The following is a 26,900-nucleotide window of genomic DNA, read 5'->3' as shown; positions in this document are numbered from 1 at the left end:
ACGGTGTAACGAGGTTGTCGGTGGTTGAGTAACATGTTCTTAGAAATACGCGACGCTTCATATAATATATACCTCTTCTTTCGATATTAAATTATCCATTTACGAAGCTCGCAATTTGATTTCGGCCAAGCGGAAATCGGATACAGGATCAGTACGATTCCGCTGTTGAAAGAAATTTTTTTCTTCTTTGCGTTTGACTAGTGAAGAAAATTTCTAGATTTATGTCAGCGCGAACGACGATTTTCAGGAGGATCAGGCTCGTTTCTCGGCGATCCAAAACGATCCCTCCGTTTTCTATTCTCGGAGAAAAAAAAAACAAAAGTGGCGTTATTCGCACAGCACATTGCGGTATAATAACTTACCTTCGGTACATACAATAAAAATCTCCCGCGGTATCCATCGGTTTGCGGTTTTCACAAGTCCACGTATCGATTTCATATTTCATATTCCACCGAACCGAGGAAGGAACCATTGTACGTACGATCTCACCCGCATGCGAAAATGGAGTAACTCTTTTATTTCGTCGACGATCTTATCCTCCTCTGCGGATCTTGCTTTTCACGAGATTCGCGCTTTCTCTCGCACATTTCCTGATATTTTTTAGCCACTGGATATACGTACGGATCTCCGAACTTCTCAAAGTACAAGTACTTTTCACGAAATGTTATATACTATATTTAAATCTTTTCCTCACTCATGTACTACATACATATGTACATGTCATTACCGGAATTGTCTGCTTCTTCTTTTTCGGGTTTTATTGGTCTGGACTGATCCTATGAATGGTGGGTCAAAATAAGCCAGTCAACAACAGATAAATTAGCAAACAACAACAAACCCCCTTGTTAGATGGGAATGTTTATCAGCTTTGAAGACTTGTTTCTTTTTTTCTTTTTTTTTGTAGGGAGAAGGAGAATAAGTAAGATACGCTAATGATACTTATAAAAATAAAGAGAAAAATTACGGGAATTGTTAAGAAGAAAAGAATTTTTTATTATTCTTTTAACGAAAAAGAAATCGAACCGTACAGCAAATATAGCTTCGCGATATATTCGACAAGTCGTGTTAAGGATCACTTTATTCGTAATCGTTTTCAATTGGATTTATGGTATTTTTGAATTTTTCTTATAGACAGATTGTAACGTATATTGTATACGTATAGAGCGAACCTAATGATGTGATCGATAATCCAAAGACATCGCGGAGGAATCTTTCTCTCGAACGATTTATTTGGTCTCTTAACAAAAGGTCGACCCATAAAACAAGTCTATAATCAAGTGTGCGTAATTTATTGTATTTACTACGTCCTTTCTCATATCGGATCAACTTGCAATCGCAGTTAGCTGCGAACGATTTATAGAGTTCTCTAAAGCACTTTCATCTCCCATTTGTCGCTTTTTACTTTAGAACGAAAGTTTAGATGGAGTTTAAATCAACTCGGTCCAACATAAATTCAACAAATGGAAGTTGGAAGCGGTTGGAAGTCTCGTATTAACGTGATCATTTGAAAACCATACCAAGAAAAGTATCTAATCTGTTTATATATATTATACACTATATAGGATGTTTCATCTTATATTTGTACGTATATCATAAAGGGAGATAAATAATACATTGGAAAATTTTTTTTCATGATAAAAGAAATCCGATTGAATTAATGTTTTTAAAATAAATTCTTCTTTTGTGGCTTTTGTTTTATTCTCTCTCTCTCTCTCTCTCTCTCTATCTATCTCTCTCTCTCTCTCTCTCTCTCTCTCTCTCTCTTTCTCTAATACGATTTAAGATATTCGATTTTGAAGCGAAATGAAGAGGCATCTCTACCATATATAATACACTTGCGGTTTCGATTCAGCACTCTATATCAATATGCACGCACCTAGAAGGAATCGGCGGTATATTTCACTCGAGAACGCGATCGCTCGCGTCATTGCTCCCAGCGCACTCGGGGAGTGCCTTCGTTGCTGCTGTTTCCTGTGCGCGGGAAGGAATCAGCGCGCGGCGGTACTTTCCTCCGGGTACAGAGCTGTACCGGGAATTCTCAAAACGGAGAAACGCGTATCCTTGAATGAAAGCGTATTCCCTGTAGAAGGGTTCGACCCGAAAGTGGCTCCGTGCCCCTGCCGAGCAAATCTCACGAAAGGGCTTTTCCGTGCGAGTGCTTATTTCCAACCCCCTCAATTTCCTCTTCCTCCCCCTCTCTCTTCTCCCCGAGAAACTTCTCGACGACATACGTCGCTGCTTCCATAAAAAGGAAGGAATTTAAAGTTGCGCCTTATGTCGGAATAAAAATGTATGTCACGCGTGTACGTTGGTAGGCGCGCGCTCTCTTTGCCGAGAAAAACGTGTATGTAAATCGCCACGGCTAGAAAAGAGGATCGAAGAGAAGCGAGAATAAAACAAATATAAATAACGAGGATTTGACGTAAGGATGTATATTTTAAGGCCCAGTTTACTCGAGCACTATAAAAAATTGATGATTTTTAGGAATTCTTTTCGAAGAATATTACAAAAATTGATCTTTTTAGCGTATTAATATATATATATTTTTATTGATGCTTAAACAGTACGTCAGCATTCTTAAATCTTAGATATTTAGCTTTTTTTTTTGTTCAATACGAGCCTCTGTGCGTAACAGAAATGCATGATTCGACGGTGTGACTGATGCTGCTCTTCATGTAACTATGTGAAATGAAAAAATTTCAATCTACTTTAAAAATTAAAAAATAACAAAGTAGTATCATTTTAAAATTAGATATTTCAAGATTATTTCTTAAAGGTAAAAAAAATATTAATTATTTATTTTTCAAATTCTAATTAGGTTCTCAGTATCCCAACAATATCTTACGGAATAAAACTAGATCGAGTTTTTTTCTTCGGTTCAGACAATAACACGAGGAGCAGTCATATCGTCGTTTATGAACATCCTAGTATAATAAAGAAGCTAAATATTCAAGATTAAAAATATTGACGTACTGTTCAAACATCATCGAAAACATATGTAAAATATCAGAAAGATCAATCTTTAATATTCTTCGCAAAAAAAATCCTAAAAATTATGAATTTTTCATATTGCTAAAGTAGACTAGACCCTAACCGAGCGCGGATGAATAAAGGACGCGCGGACAAATCGAGAAGATCGAATGTCGGATAAACCGCGGATTAAGGAAAACAGATTTGTTTTACAACTCGGGCTTTGTTGCGAGATATATGTACCTTTCTAAAGATTGAGACGCGATATGCTGATCCTTCGGTTTATAGTTTGATCTTTTATGTATCGTTACAAGAACTCGCGACGGTTTTGTGGCGTTTTGTATATTTTAGTGCATTATGTATGTATATATACCTTGAGAGAGAGCATATTTTTATCGGTTCTCGTATAAATAATAGCGCAGATATAACAAGCGAATCTTCTAAAATACACCGGAAAATGCTTTATGTATCGTATTATAATATAATCGTATTCGTATATCGTAGATAAGATCGTATTATCTCACGACAAATCGGAATTAATTCGACTAGTATTCTATTTCTACATTAGAACGACAGTTCCATCTCGCTTGAGATTAGCTGCTGTTAGTTTATGGTATCGGTTCCTTTACAACAGCAAGAGAAACGTAACAATCGAAGGGAATTACGCGTCCTGACTTTGGTTCTCTGGGGCGAACTTGCAACGGAGTTGTACGGTAAACGTTTACGTTATAGTGACGGACGACACGGACATAGGATGTATCGATACAATACGCGGAAAATCGATTTCTCCCGCGGGAGAAGCATCGCATGCACGTGAAATGCGAGAAGACCCAGGGAACTCCGATAATTAGATGGATATCGTACGTACATATGTGAGCACACTGTGGACGATCGAATCGCGCACATGGAGGATCCCAACGCGGACGTGTCGGTAGCAGCTTGAAACCCGGAAATGTAATTTCCACATTTCTCTCGTATAAGGCAACGGCGCACGGAATCTTCCTTCACCTTCGTGGGCGAAATATGACAATCAGCGAACATTTTTTCCTCGCAATTTTGATTCGCGAGCGAATTTATCGACTTTCAATTACCGCACATGGCATACATGAGTGAATTTTATGTAACCAAGAGTAAAAAATACAATAATGTATGCGTAATGGAAGTGTTTTTACCATTAAATTTGATATTACATTTGATATTAAATCTGATATTAAAATGCAGATATTACATTATATTTTTATGTTATATTAATGTAAATTAAAACTTGAATAAATGGAATATTTTTAAACTCGGCGATTAAAGGTTTAAAAAAAATTGCTGAAAATTATTATTTGCATTTTTTTAAATATTGCATCTTCTTTACTTTATACGCGATTAAAAAATGGAAAAATAAAAGCGCTTTATTTTCTAAGAACATAAATGGATCGTTTCTTTGTTTTCTATGCGTATATATGGTTACAGTTATTGCATCACCGCAATTAAAATTACTGCTCGCTTCATTAAGATACGCCTGGTAACATCGTCGGATTCCGTTTAACGTAATTAAGCACGGACGGAGTCATGTAACTCGAGTCCTTGCACGCAATTAGCCGATTGAGAGTGGAATCCTAGGAATCCATGACAATGTGCGAATATCGCCAACGACAGTGTCGGATAACCGATGACTCTTGAGGAACGCGAAATTCGGGCGATATATATTTACTGCTTGGATAAAAGTTTTCTCAATTAAAGAGCCGGCATCTCCTTTTTCCTTACGCATTCGTTTGCGATATCGCCCTTTCCGCCATTCGACTTCCGCAGAATTCGGTCGCCGCATTTTCGGGTAACGTCGAAAATGCATTGTCGTGGAAGCTGGAACACGATTTTTGCTTTAATCCTTTTGTCAAGTGATTGTAACCGTTTATCATACACATATTTATTTTAATGCTTTCTATTCATCCATCGAGGTTTTGAGCAATCGATATCTACATCCTTTGCAATACAATATTTAAAACGCGAGAGTTCAAAACTGATAACTTTTTTTTTTTATACGTGTTTTCATGAAAGCGGTTCATCGTTTATTTCGCCCATTTATTCTCGCGTTGCAAATATTGGCACATGCCACAATTTTATGTGCAGGTTCATATCCCGGCGATATTAGTTTTACTCGCGTATCCAAGAGTTTTTTATAAAAAGGCAAAATTAATCTCATTTCAAACTCGAACTCGCGTCGGTCAAAAGGATAAGTCGTAAAATTAAGTCGCTGTAAAAACGAATGAGTTCAGTTGCAGTTGTCATAATTTGTTCACCTTTGTGGATATGTTTTATCCTACATCCTTCACAATTTCAATAATTGTAGTAAAAAGTTCTTTAATTTTGAGTTTCGACTTTAAAGCGTCGTCGGACTAGATTGTTCTGTTGGCATATCTGTTTGCTTCCGTTATTAAATCTCTGTGTCGAATATATCTTTCCTCGCTTCACTCATTCGTACAATTAATTAATTGTTATATTTTCATATAATAGTCCTTCCTTGTCCTTATTATATTAAAAAGATATTAGAGATTTTTAACAATTTTTATATTTTTATTATATATTTTTATTATAATTTTAGCAAACAAATCAATATGCGATATCTGATTCAAAATGATTTATTCGTAATCACATATAGTGTTTATTTATTTTCGACTATCAGGAATTGAAGATAATTTTCTTTTTTATTTTATTGAAAATATTTTCTAAACAACAGTTTAGCGTATTGTTTAATTTATAAAAATACATTAGATATTGTTTTTATAATTTATCGCATTTAGAAAAAAAAAATTGTTTGATTAAGAGCTCAATTTGACATCCAATTAAAAAAAGTAAAGATTACTGTTTTTCACAATATGTATCGGTTTTCATCGCAAAGTGAACGGATCTTCTCAATGACGCGTTAGCACTCACTGTTGCAGAGGGTGGTCGGAGTCTGCCAGAAAAAGCGGCAGTGCAAGTTTAACACCAACCCGCAGACCTTACAGGGCGATCCATGTCCCGGACTGCGAAAGTACATCGAGGTCGCCTACAAATGCCGTCCCTGTAAGTACTCTCTCATCTGTATGTACACATAGATTTACACATTCGTAGTAAAGATGCATGCGTGAACGTATGCGAGCAAACGCGAGATCGAACCTTCGAGAAGATTGTTTTTCTCCGAGACAACCGATTCCTTTTCACGCAAACATCGTGCATTAGGTCGGTTCGCCGCCTGCATAAGGGTAGATGAAAATTTCTCGCGCGACACATGATGGATCGGCGAGAAATAGCGTGAAATTTTCACATGCGACGTGATCAGGTAAACCATGGTAAATTTTGACGAATTAGAATATTTACTGCGGTTAAAAGCTTCGTGAAAGTTCTATTGAATCAAAGTTTGAATAAAATTAATGTATTTTAGTATATATGCTGGGGCTTGATTTTTGTTACTGAATTATTTTCTACATTTTTTGGGAAGTATGCTTTTTGAATTTTTCGCAATTAAATGGACGATTAGCGACTGAGAACACATAATAGAAAATTTAACTTTAACGACTTTTTCGTATTTCTTTTTGAATGGGATTAATTTTGATACTTTTTTTGCTTTAAGCGAAGTTTGTAAATGTCGGGCTTGTCTAGAATTACGAAGAATTATGAGATAGCAGTGCTGAGGATTTCATTGCAGTTGCTACGCTTCATCTGCTTATCGCGAATAACGCAAAAACGTTGGTTTGGACCGTAGTGATATCCGAGATCTATACATACGCGGTCACATGGAGCACAATGACGACAACCTGTTGCGGAGTAACAAGCTCTAAGTAATTTTTGCTCCGAAGTGTACTCCGTAACTCCATCGCGGCGCGTTTTACATTCTGGTAGGTCCATGGTTGGTTTCTGCAACCACGTTTAAGCCACAGCCATCTCATTGTTTACTGCACACACGGTAAATCCAGGTGCTTTTTCGAGGAGCACCGTTGGCAGCGTTAAATCACTCTCCCGAACAAAGGTGTATCAGTTTCGCGTGCTGAAAAACGCTACCGGCAGAATGTGGGCGCAAGAAATACGGTTTCGTAACTGGTCCGTTTTAACTCAATACGATACGAGAATGTTGAACTTGTTTAGTTTTTTCGTTATCTTAAAAAAAATATTAATCACGAGACGTTTGATTGTGTAAGATAGATTGTATTTAAAAAATGTAATGTATGCGTGAGTGAAATTTATGCTTTTTCGTTGTAAAGAGAGAATTTAATGAAAAACAAAATACAATTCTCTTAATACAGTTTGGTTATTTATGGAGGTGGAAGCTTATAGCGGTTTAAATCCGCTGGTTTTAACCCGCTGCGTGTTTAAAAATATTGACCATGTTTTTTTTTATGCCATTTGCATTATCCAATATATATTTGATAAAATTGAGGTACAGTAAATACACCGTTCTCCATATTCTGTTTCCATGTAACGATGTATCGTTAACAAGACTCAGCAAATAAAAGTTATTTCGATTTAAAAAAATGTCATATATGTTGCTCGTGCGCTTTGAAACGAGCGTAAAAACGTTTCTTTTTTTTTCTTGTTTTTTGTCTGTCCTCTACAAGCATTGCTAAAAATAGTGAAATAGAACCTGTTACAATCCTGCAACGTGACGAATCAATTTTCGAAATGACTCGTGTAGAGCTTTTCACCGCCGATATCAAGTTATCAAATTTTTATTGACTATGTGCATACCAGGAATCATTGTTCATCGATAACTCTCTATTTGAATATATTTCAATTACGTTTCTGTTAATATAAATTTGATAATTAATACATTCATAATTAACACAAATTTGTATAAATTTATATGATATTGATATATTAATATAAATTAATATGAATCTAGTAATTACGCGTAACGTGTCTCTTGGCATCTCTTGTTGAGAATAATCAAAAATAAAAATTCAAGCGCTCTAGATTAATGCAGTTATAATAATTGACAATAGGCAAAAAGCAACATTTTTTTATAAAGAACAAATTACATCTATTTTATTTAAAAAATTATTATATTTTTATCAAATAATATGTGTGTGATTAGATACAAATAAATTGTCGTTTAACGCATATTTTTGATTTTCATATCAAGCATAATTACGTTGCTATTCTCTAAAATTTAATGTATTAATATCATCTTTAAATTTACATATTTAACGAAGGATAAATTAATGTGAAAATACATACTGTGAGAATACATAGTAAGATTAACATCTAGTAAATAAGAGGGAAAATACTGCTTGTGATACGTCCCATTCTTATCTTATCGTAGAGCAACTTACAAGATAGTTTTTGCTTAACAAGCTTTGCAATCAACCCGCGAGATCGTTTTCAGAAGAACAGCGAGCGCAGGAACGTGAAACACTTCAACGGATGCGAGGAAAAGTTCGGCAAACGAGAGTACATATTATAGCGGGCGGGGGTTGAGAAGTTTTCCCAGTGTATTTGCGCCGTGTAATACAAAAGACAACGGCTTTGAGTATTGCCTTGGGAGCTTTCCTGTCTTAAGATGTTTGAGATTAATCTTTAACGTCTATAAAAAGATTTTGATTTAATACAAGAAGCATTCAAAATTTTTACATTAAGTATAATGTATCCAATGAAAATGAATGAACAAATTTAACAGAGGGAGATTTAAGACTGAATGAATATATGTTTTGTTAATTTCAAACCTCTCTAAAAAGATACACTTATACAATGTGTCGAGCAGTTTGATATGGCAGTACTAAAATCGATCGCAGGCAGACAAGTAGTACAAGTCAGTATCATAGCAGACTGCCATTAGATGGATTAGTTTCTCAAGAGGATTTATATTCAGTTTTGAGTTTTATTGTCTCTTTTCAGTAAACATTGTATCATTTAATAGTAAATGCATTTATTTCTAGTATAAATTTCCATTTTAATTTATTATCATTAGTTTTATAGTTTAAAATAGTATAATAATATAAACATTTGATTAATTTCTCTATTATTTAAGCAAATGGAATCTTATATATAATCTAGATATATTTTTCTGTTTTTTTCTTTGAAAAAAATTATCCAAACATTAAACAAGTTAATTTGTGCATCGTTTTTCTGCGGGATACAACTTAACTATGGTACGTAATTTTCTGGCTGCAAAATGATGAGTGTAGGAAACTATAAATGGAAAAACCCAAATGTTGTCCCGTGAAACGTTCATTTTGCTAGACTTTTATCTCAGTATCTTTTTTTTTTTTTTGTGAAAATATGGTGTCACATGCAGTGGCGAAATAAAGACCATACGCAGCTGTTTAGAAAGCATGCGCTTGCACTTTGCAGTTCGTTAACGGACGCAAAGGAAATATGACGATAATGACGATATTTTAAACGAGATTGTCACAATTTATTTTTGCCATAGTTTTGTTTTATTATCCGAAGCAAACATATATGTTCTCATTGCAACTGCACAAATTATTTGTCAGCATCATAATACTTTTACCTCATTTAAATTTGTTGCGTTACGCGTTATATACGTAAAATGCCAGAATTTACATTTCTATAATTTTATCTAATTATTATGACATATTCAGGTAAGCCAGAAATGTTTACATTATTATCTGACAGCGTAAAGTATATATGCTTAAATAAAATTTAATTAATATGCAATTATATATTTCGTCGAAATTCTCCGTCTATGGGGCATTTGCTAAATGCATAATAGATGACGTGTGTATGATTTGATAATTTTATATAGGCATGCTTTTATCGAAATGGAGAGAAGAAATCCCCATTATATATATCTTTCTACTTCTATTATATATACCGTTTTATTCATCCGAATTCATTAAAACGTATATATGTTTTGCTTATTTACTATTATTTACTATTATTTACTTATCTATCCAGCTTTATCTGAGAACAGAGTGCGTGCGCCCGCGTGCTGGGATGACACGCTTGTACGTGGCTAACGCGGTTGTCCTCTGTAATACATCAGCGGGACGATTACATATTACACGTGTCGCGTTACGTGCCAAAGCCAGCCGACACCTCACGCGCCGCCCGCAAATCTATCCGACGACAACACGTGCCACTTATTGCGTCGCTTATACACGCACAATAAGCCACGTATACGTACGTGCTTAATCTGTCTAATTAGTTTTTGCTTCGTTCATTCGACTGATGATCGATGTAATGACGAGTAAACGAGGTTGCTTCATGTTTCGCCGCATCGCGATGGGACCTGCGACGCGTATAAATGGACAGTCGGATTGCAATCGGATAGTATTCATGTGCCTGAATACGATCGATCGACGAATATCAACACATTTTTCGATATCTAGTTTCTCAATTTTCCTTTGTATACGTTGAAACTTTGAAAAAAAAGATCGCAATGAAATCTAGTGAATCTTATCGCGTTGAAAATAATAAGATTGTTTATTATTAATGAATTAATGCAGGACATCTATTTTCTGGAAAAACATGGAAAATCTTTTTTTTTTGTGGAAAATCTGGAAAAATCAGGAAGTTCTCATAGAATTTTATTGGAATTTTGGGAATTTAAAAAAAAAATTTTTCTTTGATAATTTTGCTTTTATATTGTCAGCTTTTAAACAGTCGCTAATCTGTCAATAAGCCAAGTTGTGAATTGTATGTTTAAAAAATTATATATATATTTAATGTCTTAACAAAATATTATACATATCTTTTATTTTAATTTTTAGTGATAAAAAATAATAAGTAGCTCTGTGTTTTTCATTTGTGTGAATGATGAACATTAGAAAACGCATATAATAAAAAAAACTTATTTTAAAAAGTTGCACCAAAAAATCTTCTGGAATTTTGTACAAGATTTAAGTAGACATCCTGTTAAAATGTGTTGTTTAATCATTTTTAGCGCAATATAATTGTGCCGTCTCTTATTACTTGTCTCAAGTTTCTTTAAAACGAATAATTATTACGTGCGCTTTCCTGTCTGAGAATCTATTAAGACCATTCCTCATCCCAGCTATTTAGATTTGCCGGTCATCTTTGACATATATCCTTTTTCCGCATTATTTACCTCCATGCTATATCGATACGGTAGAATCGAGCAAACTCAGAAATGAGTCGGAGAAACCTTGAAAAGAATTCCATTCGTCGATGTTACATGGGCATCCGACGTGCCATCTCGAAGAGAAGGGCACGTATTCGCTCTCGTGCTGTTCTCCCTTTTCCTTCTTTTTCTTTCGCGACGTGCATGGGGGAGGGGAGGGGGGGCATACATACATGGAAACTGTAGATTTCATCGGAAAAGGGATGGAAGGGGGCAAAAAGTAGGTCGATCGAAACTCCGGCCTTTTGCTGAAAAAGCTCCATTGTCGCTTCGAGTGGACCGCCGTCGAGGGAATTACCTCCTGCCCCTCTTTACACTCTTCTTCCCCCTCCGTACCATCATCCCTTACGGTGGAGCTTTTTTTCTTTTTTTTTTGCCAATTAAAGCCCCAAACTGGACGTCTTCCTCCTTCTCTCTTTCTCTCTCTCTCTCTCTCTCTTTCTCTCTCTTTCTCTCGTATTCCACAGAGGATTCTACGGCAATAAGGAAGTTCCGCGAGCTCTCTTGCCCATACTATGAATCCGTTCTTCCGAGCGAAATTTCATGGGCCATTGACGCTCCGGTCTTTGATATGCCCGCTGGAGAACGCCGATCCCTTCTTGGTGGACACAAGTCTCGAGAGAAAAAGAATTCCGACAGGTATCGCGTGGCGATTTTTGCTTTGCATGTAACGTGACCGTAATAGCGCGATCCTACGTAGGGAAATCTCGGAGACGTGCGAACTAGTGTAATTTTATGCTGATAACGCTGGAAGATTGTATGTATAAAAGAAGATAGACCTTTCTCCACTTCGTAAAATCGCCTTTTATAATAGTGCAATTTATCGCGATATTATCCTTTGTTATAACCAGACATGGTTAATTTCAATTAGCTTAAATTTTGAGCGCTATAGTCGGAACAATTGGATACGGGGATTTTATGCCAATTATGAAGGTTTAATTGTCACGAATGAAATACGCAGATGAAAAGAATATATATTATTCTCGTTGTATTCTAGAAAGATTTTTCTTTGTAATAAAATAACGCAAATATATTTATAAAATGTGGATTTTTATATTATCTTATATAATCATATCGCATTTTAAATTTACATTTATTTAATAAAAAAAAAAAGACTATTTTAATTTCTACTTTATATCTCTGGATATATAAGATAGTAGCAAGATTATATCAGTACATCTGCTCTCGTTAGTTAAAACTCTCAGTTATATGTACATGAAAACTAAAAATAAATAAATCCAAAGGAAAAAACGCCATTTTTTTGTTAGGGAAGCGAAAATAGATAGAAAAATATGGAATAGAAAAAAAGGTGAAACTGAAAACAGGTCAGTCCCGATGGTATAGTTCGAATTTATAGTAGCATGAACGAGAGACGAAACAAGCTAGGGCAACGGATTATCTAATATCGTCATGTTGCTTTTGAGATACGCTAATGATCTTGATATGGTTATTGTGCGTCAAATGATGTTCGCGCGTGTAATCTTGCCGTAAATCGCAAAACTGTTGGGTGGCCGTTGGCCTCCCAAGCGGAGAAAAGTTTGAAAGGCAACGGGGCGGTGAACCATCGTAAATCGCCAACTCAATAAAGCAGGGCATAACACTTTATCTCGAGCATAAGTGCGCCCGCCGACTTCCGTGCGTGGGTAAGAAACATGGTCGCGGTATGAAAAGATGTTGCCGGGTCCGTGGGTTATGGTCAAAGTTGTTCTTCCGCAACAAAACCGCGATATATCAACGTGTTACCGCGTATTACGAGTTTCGCCCGCACTCGAATGCGGGTGAATTTGCCCGGGGGGAGGGGGGTGTTCACGTCGCGCATCTAGAATTTTTATTGCCGATATTATTCCGTAACGAGACCGCGGTTAATAAAACGTTTAATTGCAAGTTTATGAGGGTGGGGTAGATAAGAAAATAAAAGGGAATTCTCTTTTGTTTTTGAGAGAAGAAGGAAAGACTTTATTACCGCGTTTTCAACTAAGAAAGAGAGGCAATAGTGGACATTACAATTTTTATTGGCGGAAGCTGCGTGATCTGCGGAAATTGTTTACCAAATTTATGCAAATTTAGTTGAATAATACAGGATGTCTACTTCCTGGAGAAACATGGAAAATCTGGTACTTTCAGAGATTTCTTTTTTTCCTGCAGAAATCAGGGAATTTTCGTGGAATTTTATTGGAACGCGGAAAATTTTTTTTTAAAATTCTTTGTTTGATAATTTAGCTTTCATATTGTAAAAAGTTGGCAATCCAAGTGAATTATGTATTTAAAATTTATTGTAAATATATATCTATCTCTGTTTAAATATTCAATATTTTAACAAAATATGCAGTATATATTCTTTTTATTGTAATTTTCAGATAAAAGAATGAAAATGTTATGCAAGTGAAAAATGTTTATCTTACGAAAGCTTTACATTTTGTCAGTACATGTGCAAATCTGGCACTTGAAACTTAAATGACTCTGTGTTCTTCTTTCGTACGAGAGAAGAGCATTTGAAAACATATATAATAAAAAAAAACTTATTTTAAATTGCAACAAAAAATATTTAAAATATTTTTTTTTACATAAAATTTTGAACAATGATACCCAGCTCAGGAATTTTTTTACAAGATTTGAGTAAAGAGAGAGAGAGAGAGAGAGAGAGAGAGAGAGAAAGGAGAGGAGAGGTACCCTGTAATATACTTTATAGGCTTTCAATCGATAAATATCGTAGCTTTGGTTATTGGCAATTTATTTTTCCGCGCTAATCGATGGCTAAGCTTCAATATCATAGTAAAAATATGAATGGTAGTGAATGTAAGTGAATATTGCATTTCAAGAATTTGCCGAAGTTCCATCAAATTTCCGATTTACTCGTGAATTCACCGTTAGATATTGGCGTAAGACCATTTACATCGGCAATCCGTAAGGTAGCAAACTGTGCATCCGCCGCAAGAAACTTTGCAGCGCGACGCGATTCCCGCGTAGCGAAGATCGCAAAAACGTACTATCGGCAGCTGCAACCCATTCCGGTTCATTGAAATTCGCGAATGCATTACGTGACTCGTAACGAGACAAGTAGACAGCGTCTGTTTCACGCCGAGGGAACATCCGTTCGTAAAAAGTGTATCTTCCACAATTGAGTTCTTGAATCGCACAATTTACGATTCGTCGCACATTCAACGCGAAACTCTGAGAAGGATTATTTCTTCCTATTTTTGCGCTCTCTCTCTCTCTCTCTCTCTTTTACCGCACGAAATAAGCAATAACGCGGTTGCTCGCTAATAAAGCACACTTTAAAATTGCATTTTGGGCGGACGCTTTATTAATAGCCAGTGTTTGTGTGATTTCAGATGAGTTTAGGAGTAAGGTGGCTTGCGAGAACGACGTCATCAATCTCGTTTGCTTCCCCAGCCAAAGGGTCGCGATCTTCAGCGCGTCTTTTGGCAGAACGCAATACGAATCCTTGCAATGTCCGCAGCCGCGGGGCGTGCAAGAGGAAAGTAAGTACCGTTTCATTGATTAACATTTTGCGTCTCTTCGTTAATTATATAATAATTATTTTATTTAACTCGATTTTTTTTATATTTTATTTCGATCACACATCACGTTCATCTGTCATCTGTTCGACATCGTATTACTTGTTATTAGAGCAGCGAGTAATCGAACATAAACCCGCGATCTTTAAACGCGTCGTGAACTACTTCGCATACTCTTCCCATTTTGATGTTGTCTCGCTTTTATACCGCGTCGTTTCGGATACGTCGTTCATCCTTGCAGAAAATAATAACGCGCAGACACTTCGAAGTTATAGTCGACGTTAGTATTTATTCGGACGTAAATACTGCATGTCATTAAAATAATGACATCCATCAGTATAGCGTCGCATCTCGTGTATAAATGTCGGTCGAAAGACTCGACGAGTTTGGACGACAAATTATAACATTTTTCAATGTTTTCGCTCCGGGCGATATACAGGATATCGATCGATAACTTCTGCCGTCCATTTTCTCCTACTTGCCGATGAGTTTTTCGGCGGAAGTGCCTCTTCGAGTCGATGTTGAGAGAAAATTAAAGTGGATTTACCCGTGGGGTTAAAAAAAAAAAAAGAGTGTTTCCGAACAGAGTGGGGTGCAAATTCAATAACCGGCGGATACATTCGAGTATCAAATATGACTTTCAATATCGTTTTAGCTTGTAAATCGTGTTTGTTTGACGTGCGAGAAGCGCACATTGCGTCATATTTGAAGAGAGACGACATGGTTACTTTAAATTTAAGAAGAACGAGGAACTTGTCTCTCGTTTCTCAGAAAGAAAAAGAGAGACGTGGTTTTATTTAACTTTTTTAAAGTAAATTCTTTTAACTCACGAATAAATGCTCCGAGTCGACCGCCCGTGTTCTCACAACGGCTTTTTGTCCCGTCCAATCAATCGATTCCTACGAAAGCCCACGGTTGCTCGGCTCTCGGTGAACGAGAGAACATAAACGAGAATGGGTCACCGCGAAGACCATTGTCGTGTTCCTAGTAAAGTGCTACTCTGACGATACTGTCTAACTGTGAAACATTTAAACGTTAGTTCACCAGTTAACATTTAAGTTTTACATTCTTATTCATTTAGGCCGATTTTCGTGTTCTTTTATCTTTAATATCACCTCGTATCTGGAATCTTGATAATAATTTGAGATTGTTTTAGTCATTACAATAATCTTTTATGTGTATGTGAGTGCAATGAATATAGATAGCTAAATAGATAAAAGAAAATGATATTTAAAATTAAAAATAAAAATGTTTACATAAGTAATTTTTCAATTAGATTATAATTACTGTATGTAAAATAATAATGCATTGATACTTAATCAATTTTTTTTCTATTTGAGATGTTAACTGAGATATTTTATAAATCAAAAATATATCAAATATATATTTCTCGTTAGAGAAATTTTAAAGAACCAACTAAAATAATTTTTTTCTTGTTATATGAACGGTAAAATTTAAAAATATTATTTTCATGAATCTGTATTTTTATTTTATTTACTTCTCATTTACAATTTACATCTTTTATTGTTATGCCATATTATTAAATCATATTATATATTTAATATTTTTTAATATAAATATTATATTTAAAAAGTTATGTTATTTATTATATTCAAATATATATAATAGGAATTTCTTAATAATTTTTTAAAATTATTATTTTGGTTTTAACAATTTTAATTATTGTATTTTAAATATATATTTCTGTGTATTTATATTTTTTTATTATTTTCACGGAACATATATATAAATAATTTTAAATAATATTTTATTTAAATGGAGCACACAATATAATCATTTAATGATCACATATCAATAATTTTCAATCTACAGTTAAAATCTGCTTATTATTGCATCTGTTTAGACAGAACTAGAGAGCAAAGAATTCTCTATGAGATAACTTTATGAGAAGAAACTTTATTTACTTGTTTGTTTTTTGATACTTAACGGAAAATATCATTTCTTCTCTCTTCACAGGCGAAAGAAATTCTAGTTTCACAGCTGTCTGAATAGCCTGGTTCTGCTCTCGATGAGCCAATAAATCTCTCCGTTCCTCGCAATTCCTTGGTCCATTCGTCCGGTCATCATCCGCCAACTCGTAGAACGAGGTATCTTTTAAGAGTAGGTCGAGTGGTCGCTTGCCGCTTGCCGCTTAAACGGCGACAATAAGGAACGAAATCAGCGGAATGCGCCGCGTTATGTTGAAGCGCTTTTTCGGACTTCTGTACTTCGAATGCCTCGCGGTAGCTTTGATATCTCTTCAGAAGACGTGCTACGTCGTCACATTTCACGACGACGTGAGCGTGGGACGTATATTTTCTCGCACAAAAGAGTATCGGAAACTCTCCGGAGACTTCCTGCTCTTCTTGGATTGCTTCTTTTCTATCATTCTGCGTGTCAAGTCGGATCGATAACGTCTCTCATTCTTTTTCTAACACGACTGTACACATATTGTCGATCAGCTTTTCTAGATTCTCTTGTTTGAAAACGAAAACAATATATGCAGTTTTTTTCTTAAATTATAAACAATGCGTGTATAAGCAGAATTTTTCTAGATAATTTTTAAATGTCTAAATAGAAGGTTCGGATTTCAGCAAATTTATATATCATTATACATATATATATATTATTAGTATACATATATTTTTGAAATGAAGAGATAATTGCATATGTGGAAATTGCCTTATAACGTTTATGCATTATATGTATAATTTCTACAGTAATATAATTTTCTTTGTATGAGAGATGTATTAAGAATGTGATTCTTCTTCAGCATATTCAAAAAAATTTTTTTTTTGTATTATTACAGTTATATCGTTACTGTTACAGCCTGCATGATGGATTTTGCAACGGAAACCGTAATGCAATTATGCCACGGTAAACGACGATGCTCGGTGGTAGCTAATAGCACAACGTTTGGTCGACCCGATCCTTGCAGCCCGAACAGCAAGACCTATCTCAAAGTCGTGTATACCTGTGGTGAGTGCCGAGAAGTTTTCACATTTTCAATTCTGCTGTCAGTTGTGCGGAATTAATTAATAATTAATATACAGCGTATCTCTTAATACCGTAGTTAATGATTTAGAGCTAAGGTCGCGATTAATCCGCATTCTTATTTCTCTAAATAACATAAATACGCCACGTACTGAATTTTAATGAGAGATAACAACTTCGGCTAATATAGAAAGACACACTGTATATCGCGGCGTTTACAGCTCGCTCACGGAATGATAGACAAGCTGTTGGCAAGACAATCAAATAGCAATATCGCAAGTGACAGTGTGGGGGATATAAAATCCGTTATGTACAAAAAAAAGAAAAGTAAAATTCCTTATTTAAGCGGAAAAATTACACGGCGTTTCTTTTCCGGGAGAGCGTGACCGACGGCGATTCAGAGCGTTGCAATTCTTAAAAAGTAGTGAGAAAAAGCGATATCACGGAGCATGCAATAACGTGTTCGGTAAGGGATTTATCCGAAGCTCGTTGTACAATGGCGTATAATGAGCGTAGCAACGTTCCTCTTTGAAGAGAAGTTATTTTATTGCGAGGTTCAGGGCGCGGCTTGGCAGCAACCAGCCAGCCGGCGACAGTTTTAAACAGAATGACGTCGTCACGGATCTTCCCGTCTCAACCCGGAGGATGGGATTCGTACTGAATTTCGTTCTCGACATTTTTAATGGGCACTCTACCAGGGGGACCGGTGGATGTTTCCTCGCGAAAGAATAGCGAAAGAAAATTGTTGTGAAAATGGTCGACGGAAAACTAGCGGGCGGCATCATCGGAGCGTATTTCGAGCACAATGTCATTCTCTCCTTACGGAGAAACTAAAATTTCCATCGTTGTAATTCGAGATTACAAATTTTTAATCCGCGAATTTATTCGTTTGTTTACGTAAACGTAACGTTGATCGAGATATATATTCGTAATAATAATCCGTTGCGAGTTTCTAAAAATGCATGACACACATACAACGAATTTGCAGTTGCACATCTAGCTGCAAAAATTTGCCTTCAGTGTACAAATTCTCCTCTTTTTGACAAAATCCTCCGATCTCTTCAACAGAAACCGCGCAACAAAGGTGCAATAATATTCTTCGCGAGAAGTCGCGCATACGAATTGAGAGAGAAAGAGAGAGAGAGAGATGTTGACACAGGAAAAGTTCTATTCCATACTACTACTTGTGCTAGGAGCTTATATGACACCCACGCGAGATCAAAGAGAGAAATAGACGCGTGATTCTTCGTCCCGCGATGATACTCTGCGCTCTAATCTCTTTTATTCTCGCAAGCAAAATTACGCGCACACTCTGTATATTTTGTCAACGTAGCGGGCTCGTGTAAACAAGTATTAGTTTCTTGCGAAGTACCTCGTTTACATTAATTGCAAGCATCTTTTATCTCTTTAACAAAGGAACGAAAGCGGAGGAAAGGAAGCATCCCCCCGTGTTATGAAAATACGCTGCAATTTTTCTTGAGGCATGTAAAACTTATTTTTACCGTGGAGCAGCACTGGCTCACGTAACCTCCTCTCTATAAAACTTGGAAAATCGCTAATGAACGAAATCGGAGGTAGAAGATTGGGAGATTGTTAGAATATCAAAATAACATTACGCATAATGGATAAAATTACTTCTTAACTTGATTTTATTTAAAATCGGTTTAAAACACATTTCCCTTTAATCTTATTTTAATAGTATTTAAGAGCTTATACGATAAAATTTTATTCTTTATATATTTTTTTAATATATAAAATATCGATTGATATTTTTTAATCATAAAGCTTCTCGAGCCACATTTCGCATTTTTCTTTTAACTGAAAATCAGTTACAATTAAAACAGGCAAGTGCCTCTTGGCAATAGAAGGATGGTAGTGATCGCGCTGGCCCTTTCGTGGCTCGTCGAACGTCAAATTACCGGTCGTAAACTACCGTGCACGGATTATGATTCGCGCGATGTAACCCGAGAACGCATTTGCATGTGTCTGTGAATGCACGATGCGAGCTCATTAGTCAATGTCACTTCGGTTCCTGTAACCGACCGGGAGCGTTTACGAGAGAGAGGGTGGTGAAAGTAAGAGAGACAGAAAGAGAAAAGAATCGTCGCTCGGTATTTTAATTTGGCGGCGAGTCATGCATAGTTCTTCGTTGGCACGCGGCTTTCCCAATAGCTGCGAGAAAAATATGCGCATTCGTTAGGATACGTGAAAAAATTCTAGAAATAAACGTTCGGCTATATCCGCGATCGCATTTATTCGTGATCGGATCCTTTTGAATATCACAGAACCGCAATTTGCCGCAAGACAACATATCCTTGGAAAAACATACTACTAGTTAGGAATTTATCGATAAAGCGCTTTATATATATGATATGTATGAAAAAAGCGATATCCTTACAAATTGGCCAATATTTTATTGATTTATTGAGTTTTTTGGATGCAATTAATTAATCATTCTTTTTTTCGAAATGGGAGATGTTCATTTGCCTTTGCAAATAATAATAAAAAATTTTACGCGACTTCGAGATAAGTATGTTTCAAATCTTTATTAAGTAGTTGAGAGAGAAAAAAGTCTCTGTGTGATATATTATACTTATTCGTCAAATTTGATTCAAGATAAGTTGAAGCATTTTGAAGCGAGAGTAAACGTTTCTTCTTATTCATATATGTATGCACACACACCGCCAATAGAGAAAAAGTCTTCGGAATAATAAGCTGGGGTGGAGGTAAGAAAGTAAGATTTCTTTCTCGTGAATCGAATTTTTTTGCGGTGAACTATGGTTTACAAGAAAAGATCGGATTTCATTAAAAAAGATCGCACGGAAATTATATTACTCGTCTAAACATTTTTTTGGGGAGAGTAAGATTATCACCAAATATCAGTCATATATATAAAAGCAGAAATATTGAGATCTATTATTATATTTTTCAAGTTTTATCTCTATTGCGTTTGTTAATTTTATATGCTTTTTAATGATATAGACACAAATTAGATGGGTCACCGCGTTTATATTTGTGTCAAGAATAATACAATGTTTTTCAATAGTTACTTTATATACTACTGTTTATTTCTCTCTCATCTACATATATATTATAAAAGATTTAAAAAACTGAGAAATTATGTATAAAGGAAATTATTTGAAGTTAAAGTCGGGTGAAGCAACCGTGGATATACCAGTGATGGTATAAAATTAACCATATAGCGGACGGGCAGCGCCGGAAACATTCTTTCCGTTCGCTGCCGTTACGTTTCTGTTCAATCGAATGATGATATACAGAATGAAATCATACGTGCTTTCCACTCTATCCGTATCATATCTGTAAAGCGTGTTCGATGCCTTCTTCGCTGAATTCTCCACACTGGGGCATTGACCCGGAACAATTATCGGGCGATCTCAGAGTGTAATTGGATTCGCATGAATTATCAATGTACATCAAAGTCCCTCCCTCTGACCCGGCACGAACACAGACCGTCAAGTTGGAAGTGAAGCTCTGCAAATCCGCAGGCTCTTACCGAGTCACGATCGATCATTGACGTCGAAAATATGCTAATCAGTTACGATACATTCATTTTGCGCCTAGGATAATATTGCAACTATTGTATAATAAAATTACTAGAGAGCGGAAAATATAAATTTGTAATATCTATTATGTTCTAGACTTATCAAAATAGATCTCTGTTCTCTGTTTTACGATTTATGTTTGTCTTATTTTATCTTACGTATATTTTTTTCAGGAATAATATGAACATAAATTGTCATCATATATTTACATTTTATTTCTTTTGAAAGAAAACCGAAATTATCTTTTGATATTTCCGTCTTATTCTATATATTTCTTCATTTTTTATATATATTGAAATATATATTGAAAATAATAAAATGCCTGAGAATTATATGTAGACATTACGTGAATATAAAGTCGAGAATGCAATCCGTGGCTTTCTTGCTGATATATATATATGTAGATATATAAAAGTTTTAATTGTCACAGATTAATCTATCTACGTTAAACACATATTTTTCCGCAAAATAATATCCGTGAAGCTAAAACTTAAAATTCGCTTTTTCGAGCAAAAGTTATTTACAGCAGAAGCTATTAAAGAACTGTGCCGGCAGGTATAAAGTAAAGTAAACTTCGGGAGGGAAAATATTTAAAGCATTTCTGATGATATGCGAACTTTTATAAATTATTGGATGCAAAAAAGAACATCATCTGTAAAGTTGTATTTCTGTTTTCATTCATCAATTTTGCTTGGAGCAGTGCTTCATTAACCGCAAATTTAATTCGTCACTGGCTCTTTCACTTTAACGTTGATTGTGTATAACTCTTGATTGTATAGGTCTGTGGTAAAAATTTTTATTATGTTTCAAAGATGCTAGGGAGAAATTTATTTTCTTTGTCATTTACATAGGAAACGGTTTAATTGATTGATCGAAAAAGAGATCATTTTAGTTTCTTTTTTCTTTCTAAAGCTATATGTAAAAAATGCTAATAATTCACCTCTCTATTTAATAAATTTACGCAAGTACTACTTTCATAGAAAACGTTTTCCTTGCTGAATCATAAATCATGATAACGATTATTAGTTGACACTACGGAATGGGGAGGAATAGGCAAGTTGATAATTCTCTTCAGTGTACGTGTTGTATCAATTATTATCCACCACTCTCTCTCGCCCCCTTTCCCTCTCTTTCTCTTTCTTTCTCTCTCTCTCTCTCTCTCCTCTCTCTCCCTCTCTCTCTCTCTCTCTCTCTCTCTCTCTGTCTCTCTCTCTGATTGAAGCTCTGAATTCATCCGATCTCACCATCCATTTCCGCGATACAAACTGAATCATCCCTTGATTTCACACATGGGATCTTCTTGACAAAGTGAATGTACGTACGTCGCCTATGCTCGAAAGCAAATCAGTCCACGCTTAATGACGTATGAATGCGTCGCTTAATCCCACGAGACGTGTACATCGCTTTATATGGATTAATCGAAAAAAAACTCACTATATATTTTTGCCTCGTCACGCAAGCACAATCGCGGTTAATTATTCCTTGTTTTTCGCGAGACAATTATTCGTCTATTGATTACTGTATCTTTATACGCGTCATTCATGGATGCAATTTATGGAAATATCTTTTAATTACATTTAAAAGACATTTTATAATTCAATTATTGAATATCTAATTTGATTATATAATCGCAAAAATAAATGAGCTTAAATAATTTTCTAGACGTTAATTGGGCAATTTTATCGAAAGTTATTTACGACGAAACTTTAATGGAATTTATTCTACATTTTTGCAAATTTCCAAACTTTTTTTTAATATACAAGTTTCCAAACATTTTTCTCTCATTACTTTTCTACTTTAAAATAAATATCTTTAAGACCTAAAATCTTTCGAAGAGAGTATTTCAATGGAATGATTAATTAAAACTGGCATTTGGCCGCTTTTACATAATATCCATTCGATTTACAATAATAGGAGTCATTGATAGGCTTTGTGCCGCTTAACGAAGCATCTATGCATCAAGGCAATTCGTCTCAATTGAATTTTGACACGCGGTTGAAGAGCCATGTCAATCAACGATAGAAAATCAAGCGCTCGCCACGAAGCTAATTAGGGATCGAAGTACCAACTCGATGGCGTATGACTATATAGCTATTTTACATCGCAGTGTTCACCGCGAGGTAATGATCCCTCGAGTTTTAGCCGTTAATCCGAGCCATGATAATAAAAAATATCCGCTCTCATCGCGATGAATAATCAATTCAATTCGCGTGGAACAAACTCGTTATTCGACGTTGACTGATAATTTATATTTTAACTGTATGTGTTTTACATACAGTATGTATTATAATTTACAAATTCTTTGCCAACTCCCCTTAGGATTCTGCTATCTTTCTTCATAATCAACGAGAATGTATTTAGTATTTATGGCATTGTATAGCTCTGCAATATATTCTCATTAAAATTGCCGCAAGCTAATACATCACAATTTATTTCGGCTTCAGAGACGTATTTTAATTAATAAATAACGAAGGGATATGCGAGATTGTTAGTGTCTGTCATGTTTTAGAAATATATATTATTTCTAAAACTTCCTATTATCGCGAAATATTTGCAAGAGAGAAAGAATCTATATTGTTATACTTTTCATGTCCCATGAAATAAATATAGAAGAGCAAATCTTGTTGCGTATAAATACAATTATGTATTTTATGATATGTGTTTTTATGTATAGGATGTTTCCCGAAGATAACAAAAAATTTTTTGTGAAACGAGCACGTTGCATCGAGTTATATGCAAAAGACTAAGAAACACCAAGCTTGAATTTAAATCAGACTAATTTTGTGCTATTCCGTCACGAATGCTTGATAAATGAGTTTGAAAGTGATGACAAACAATTCCTCCGACTTATCATTATTAATATAGTTTCTATATTTGTTGCACTATGTTATTAATGTTAATTTATGTGCATCTGGGTGTTAATAATTACCTGGTGCGTTCAAAAAGTTCCCAGACTGATGCAATGAAAAATCGAATTCTACAGATAAACAAGATTTTATTATTTATTTTTCTACATACATCTCCCTTTTCGCCGCACAGTCAGTAGAACGTCGTAGAAGTTGTAGAATCTTTAGGAAACTTTACGAATGTTTGTAGAGCTACTGGAAGGCCATGGAAAATTCCTTTTGGGAATGCGATGCTTAAATGCTCTGTCATAACGTGTTAAATCGCCTTCATATCTTCGTAGTGAGTCCCTTTCATCGCCAATTTTATCTCGAGGATCAAAAGTCGGCAAGTGCAAATCTGGCGAGTACGGCTAGTGGATGATGACGGTCACATTTCTTTTGGTCAAAAGTTGGAAGACGACGATTGACGAATGCGCGGGTGCATTATCATGGAGAAGGAACCATTCACTCGATTGATAAAACTCGGGCCTAACATATCGAATTTGATTCAAAAGTCAATCCATAATATCTCGACAGTTCTTCCACTTTTAAAGCAAAATTTAATCGCGGCCCGTTGCTCCATTCTTGAAATCATGATAATGCAAAAAGAACAATTTTCAATGTGCACTATCCAAGAACTACTGCATCTAACGCAACGAAAAAATTATGGGAGACTCAGAAAGATTGATACTACCTAGTTTCAGTATTGGTTGAGAAATAGTGCCATTAGTTTGTCTAAAAAAATTAGTTTGGGAATTTTTTGAACGCACCGTGTATTAATTTGCAATTGTCAAAGATTTTTGAATACAATTAATTAATTAAATAATTTATAATTAATTATTGTAATTAATTAGTTATAATTAGATATACGACAAATAATAGCACATCTATAAAAACTGGATGTCGATTGTTTTAAAAATTGAACAGAACGAAAAGACTAACAATAAGCCGCGAACAAATAATTCTTTGGATATATTCTAACGTGCGATGTTCTCGAAGCTCTTTGTTGCGAATTTCTCTCTCCCTTTTTTTCTCTCTCGATTTCCATCTTAAAGAGTGGATTACGCGCCACGTGGTTGCCTCATGTAAAATTAATGAACTAATCCTGCGGAGCTGACCTTTTATCTCGATTTTACCCTGGATGCCTTCGGAAAAAAACAAGGCGCTATGCATACACTACTATCAATACAGTTAATCGACTAGTTGTAAAATAAAAACACCGCATATAAACACGTTAAATAAATTCTGTTGACTTTAAACGACCGGTTTTCTTCGTTCCTTTGTTTTGCCGCGAATTTACATTTAGTGACGCACTTTCGGCAGACTCGGTTAATTCTCGACTTTGAGTGGCATTTGCCGATTCTCTTTCCAGGCCTGGTTTCCGACCTGGTCGTGTGTGTATGTGTATTCATAACAATCCCCGACAGTCTGTACAATGGCGCGCGTAGCCGGAAGCGCTTTTAAACCATTATACGCGTCGTGCGTGCATATATTGTACGGGCGAGTAGGATTTCTAGGTCCAGGCGTGGGTATAATTTGTCTTTCAGCGCGACGTGCGCTAATTTGCGCGCTGTGTACTGTCGACACTTGAATTATTCGATTTACGTTTAACAATTCAGGTCGACGCCGATCAATCGCTATCGCTTTCAATGTTGGCGCCCGCGCACGCAGTGATGGTTTCACGCGATTCGGACATCCATATTAATAAATGCCTTAATCTACATGCATCCGATTATTATGTAATGAAAAGCTTTTGGTAAATCGTGGCATTATATGCCATAGGATCCGATATATTTGTGATCCATTCTTCGTAAGGTATATGAAACTGATTGCTTCCAGAGAAATAAATAGTTTAAAAAATAAAAAAGAAGAATCTGTCTTTTCGATCTTCTTTATGCAATGTTAATTCTACCACTACTAAATTGTAGTAATTAATAATACTCAATGAATTAATAGATTATAATTATCGATATAAGTAAATTATATATATATATATATGTATATATAAAAATATCAGTTTTATAAAGTTAAAAATTAAAGGATTAAATTTGAATAATAATAATTAACAAATTAATAAATTAGTACAGCGAATAGCTTAAATAAAAAACATTAATTTTGAAATTTATACATTTATAAAAATCGGAAATGATGAACAAATTAAATCAGGAAATTACAGATAGAATGAATAGATAAGCATACCGATTTCGAAATTTAAACATAACATATCAATCATATACTTCTATATGGATCACTCAATATTCCCTATTTTTGAAATTTCCATTTTCTCTTTTCGATATTAGTATGGTATTCGATTCTTTCATCTCGTTTTTTGTCGAAAAGCCACTCACATTCGGGAATTTGTTACGCGATCGAGAAACAAGGCAGAGCGTTGGTCGTTGAATATTTCAAGATAGCAGAACGTAGGGTCTCGCCCCGCAGGCAGTATCGTTGGTTTTGATTGCATATTTTAGATCACGAACTCGTTAAACTTGCCGAATTCGGTGCGTTCGCCAATGTTTTTTGGGATCGAAAGCATGGGGAATTATTCTAGAGATCAAGCATTTACTGTCATCGTTTTAAGTCCAATATCTTAGAACTTGTCCGATATTATAGAATGCTATTCTACTTGAAATTTCACTAGTCTTTAACTTGTCGTGCTCGCAATCTTCAACAAATAACTGCGCGATCGATTTCATTCACGGGATTGCTTTGTAATTCTTAAAGAATTCTAGTTTAATATGCATTATAATAGAGAGCGCGAATTTTTCCGAAAAATGATCGAAAAAAATAATTTTTTTAGGGAGAGGAAAGAGAAAGTTTCTACAATTATTATATATTAATTTGTTTTTTATTTTAATTTATGTTATTTTATTTTATAACAATTATTATTAATGAAATAAAT

General features: G+C 35.2%; 1 protein-coding gene across 3 annotated transcripts in view; it reads left to right on the top strand.

Moving 5' to 3' along the window:
• Window positions 1-26,900, top strand: part of LOC115233683 (protein eva-1 homolog C-like) — a 195,632-nt gene that overhangs the window by 118,750 nt on the left and 49,982 nt on the right. For 2 of the 3 annotated variants that reach the window (XM_029804240.1, XM_029804242.1), the window contains exons 3-5: window positions 5,886-6,024; window positions 14,371-14,520; window positions 17,386-17,535. In XM_029804240.1, the coding sequence (XP_029660100.1) occupies window positions 5,886-6,024; window positions 14,371-14,520; window positions 17,386-17,535 (439 nt within the window). The remainder of the gene's footprint in view (window positions 1-5,885; window positions 6,025-14,370; window positions 14,521-17,385; window positions 17,536-26,900) is intronic. The other variant, XM_029804241.1, reaches the window with a different exon arrangement.

The sequence above is a fragment of the Formica exsecta genome, unplaced genomic scaffold, assembly GCF_003651465.1.
Source record: "Formica exsecta isolate Colony F162 unplaced genomic scaffold, ASM365146v1 scaffold182, whole genome shotgun sequence".
Taxonomy (NCBI): Eukaryota; Metazoa; Arthropoda; class Insecta; order Hymenoptera; family Formicidae; genus Formica; species Formica exsecta.
Note: the sequence above shows the minus strand (reverse complement) of the source record. Positions and strands in the feature narration are given on the sequence as shown.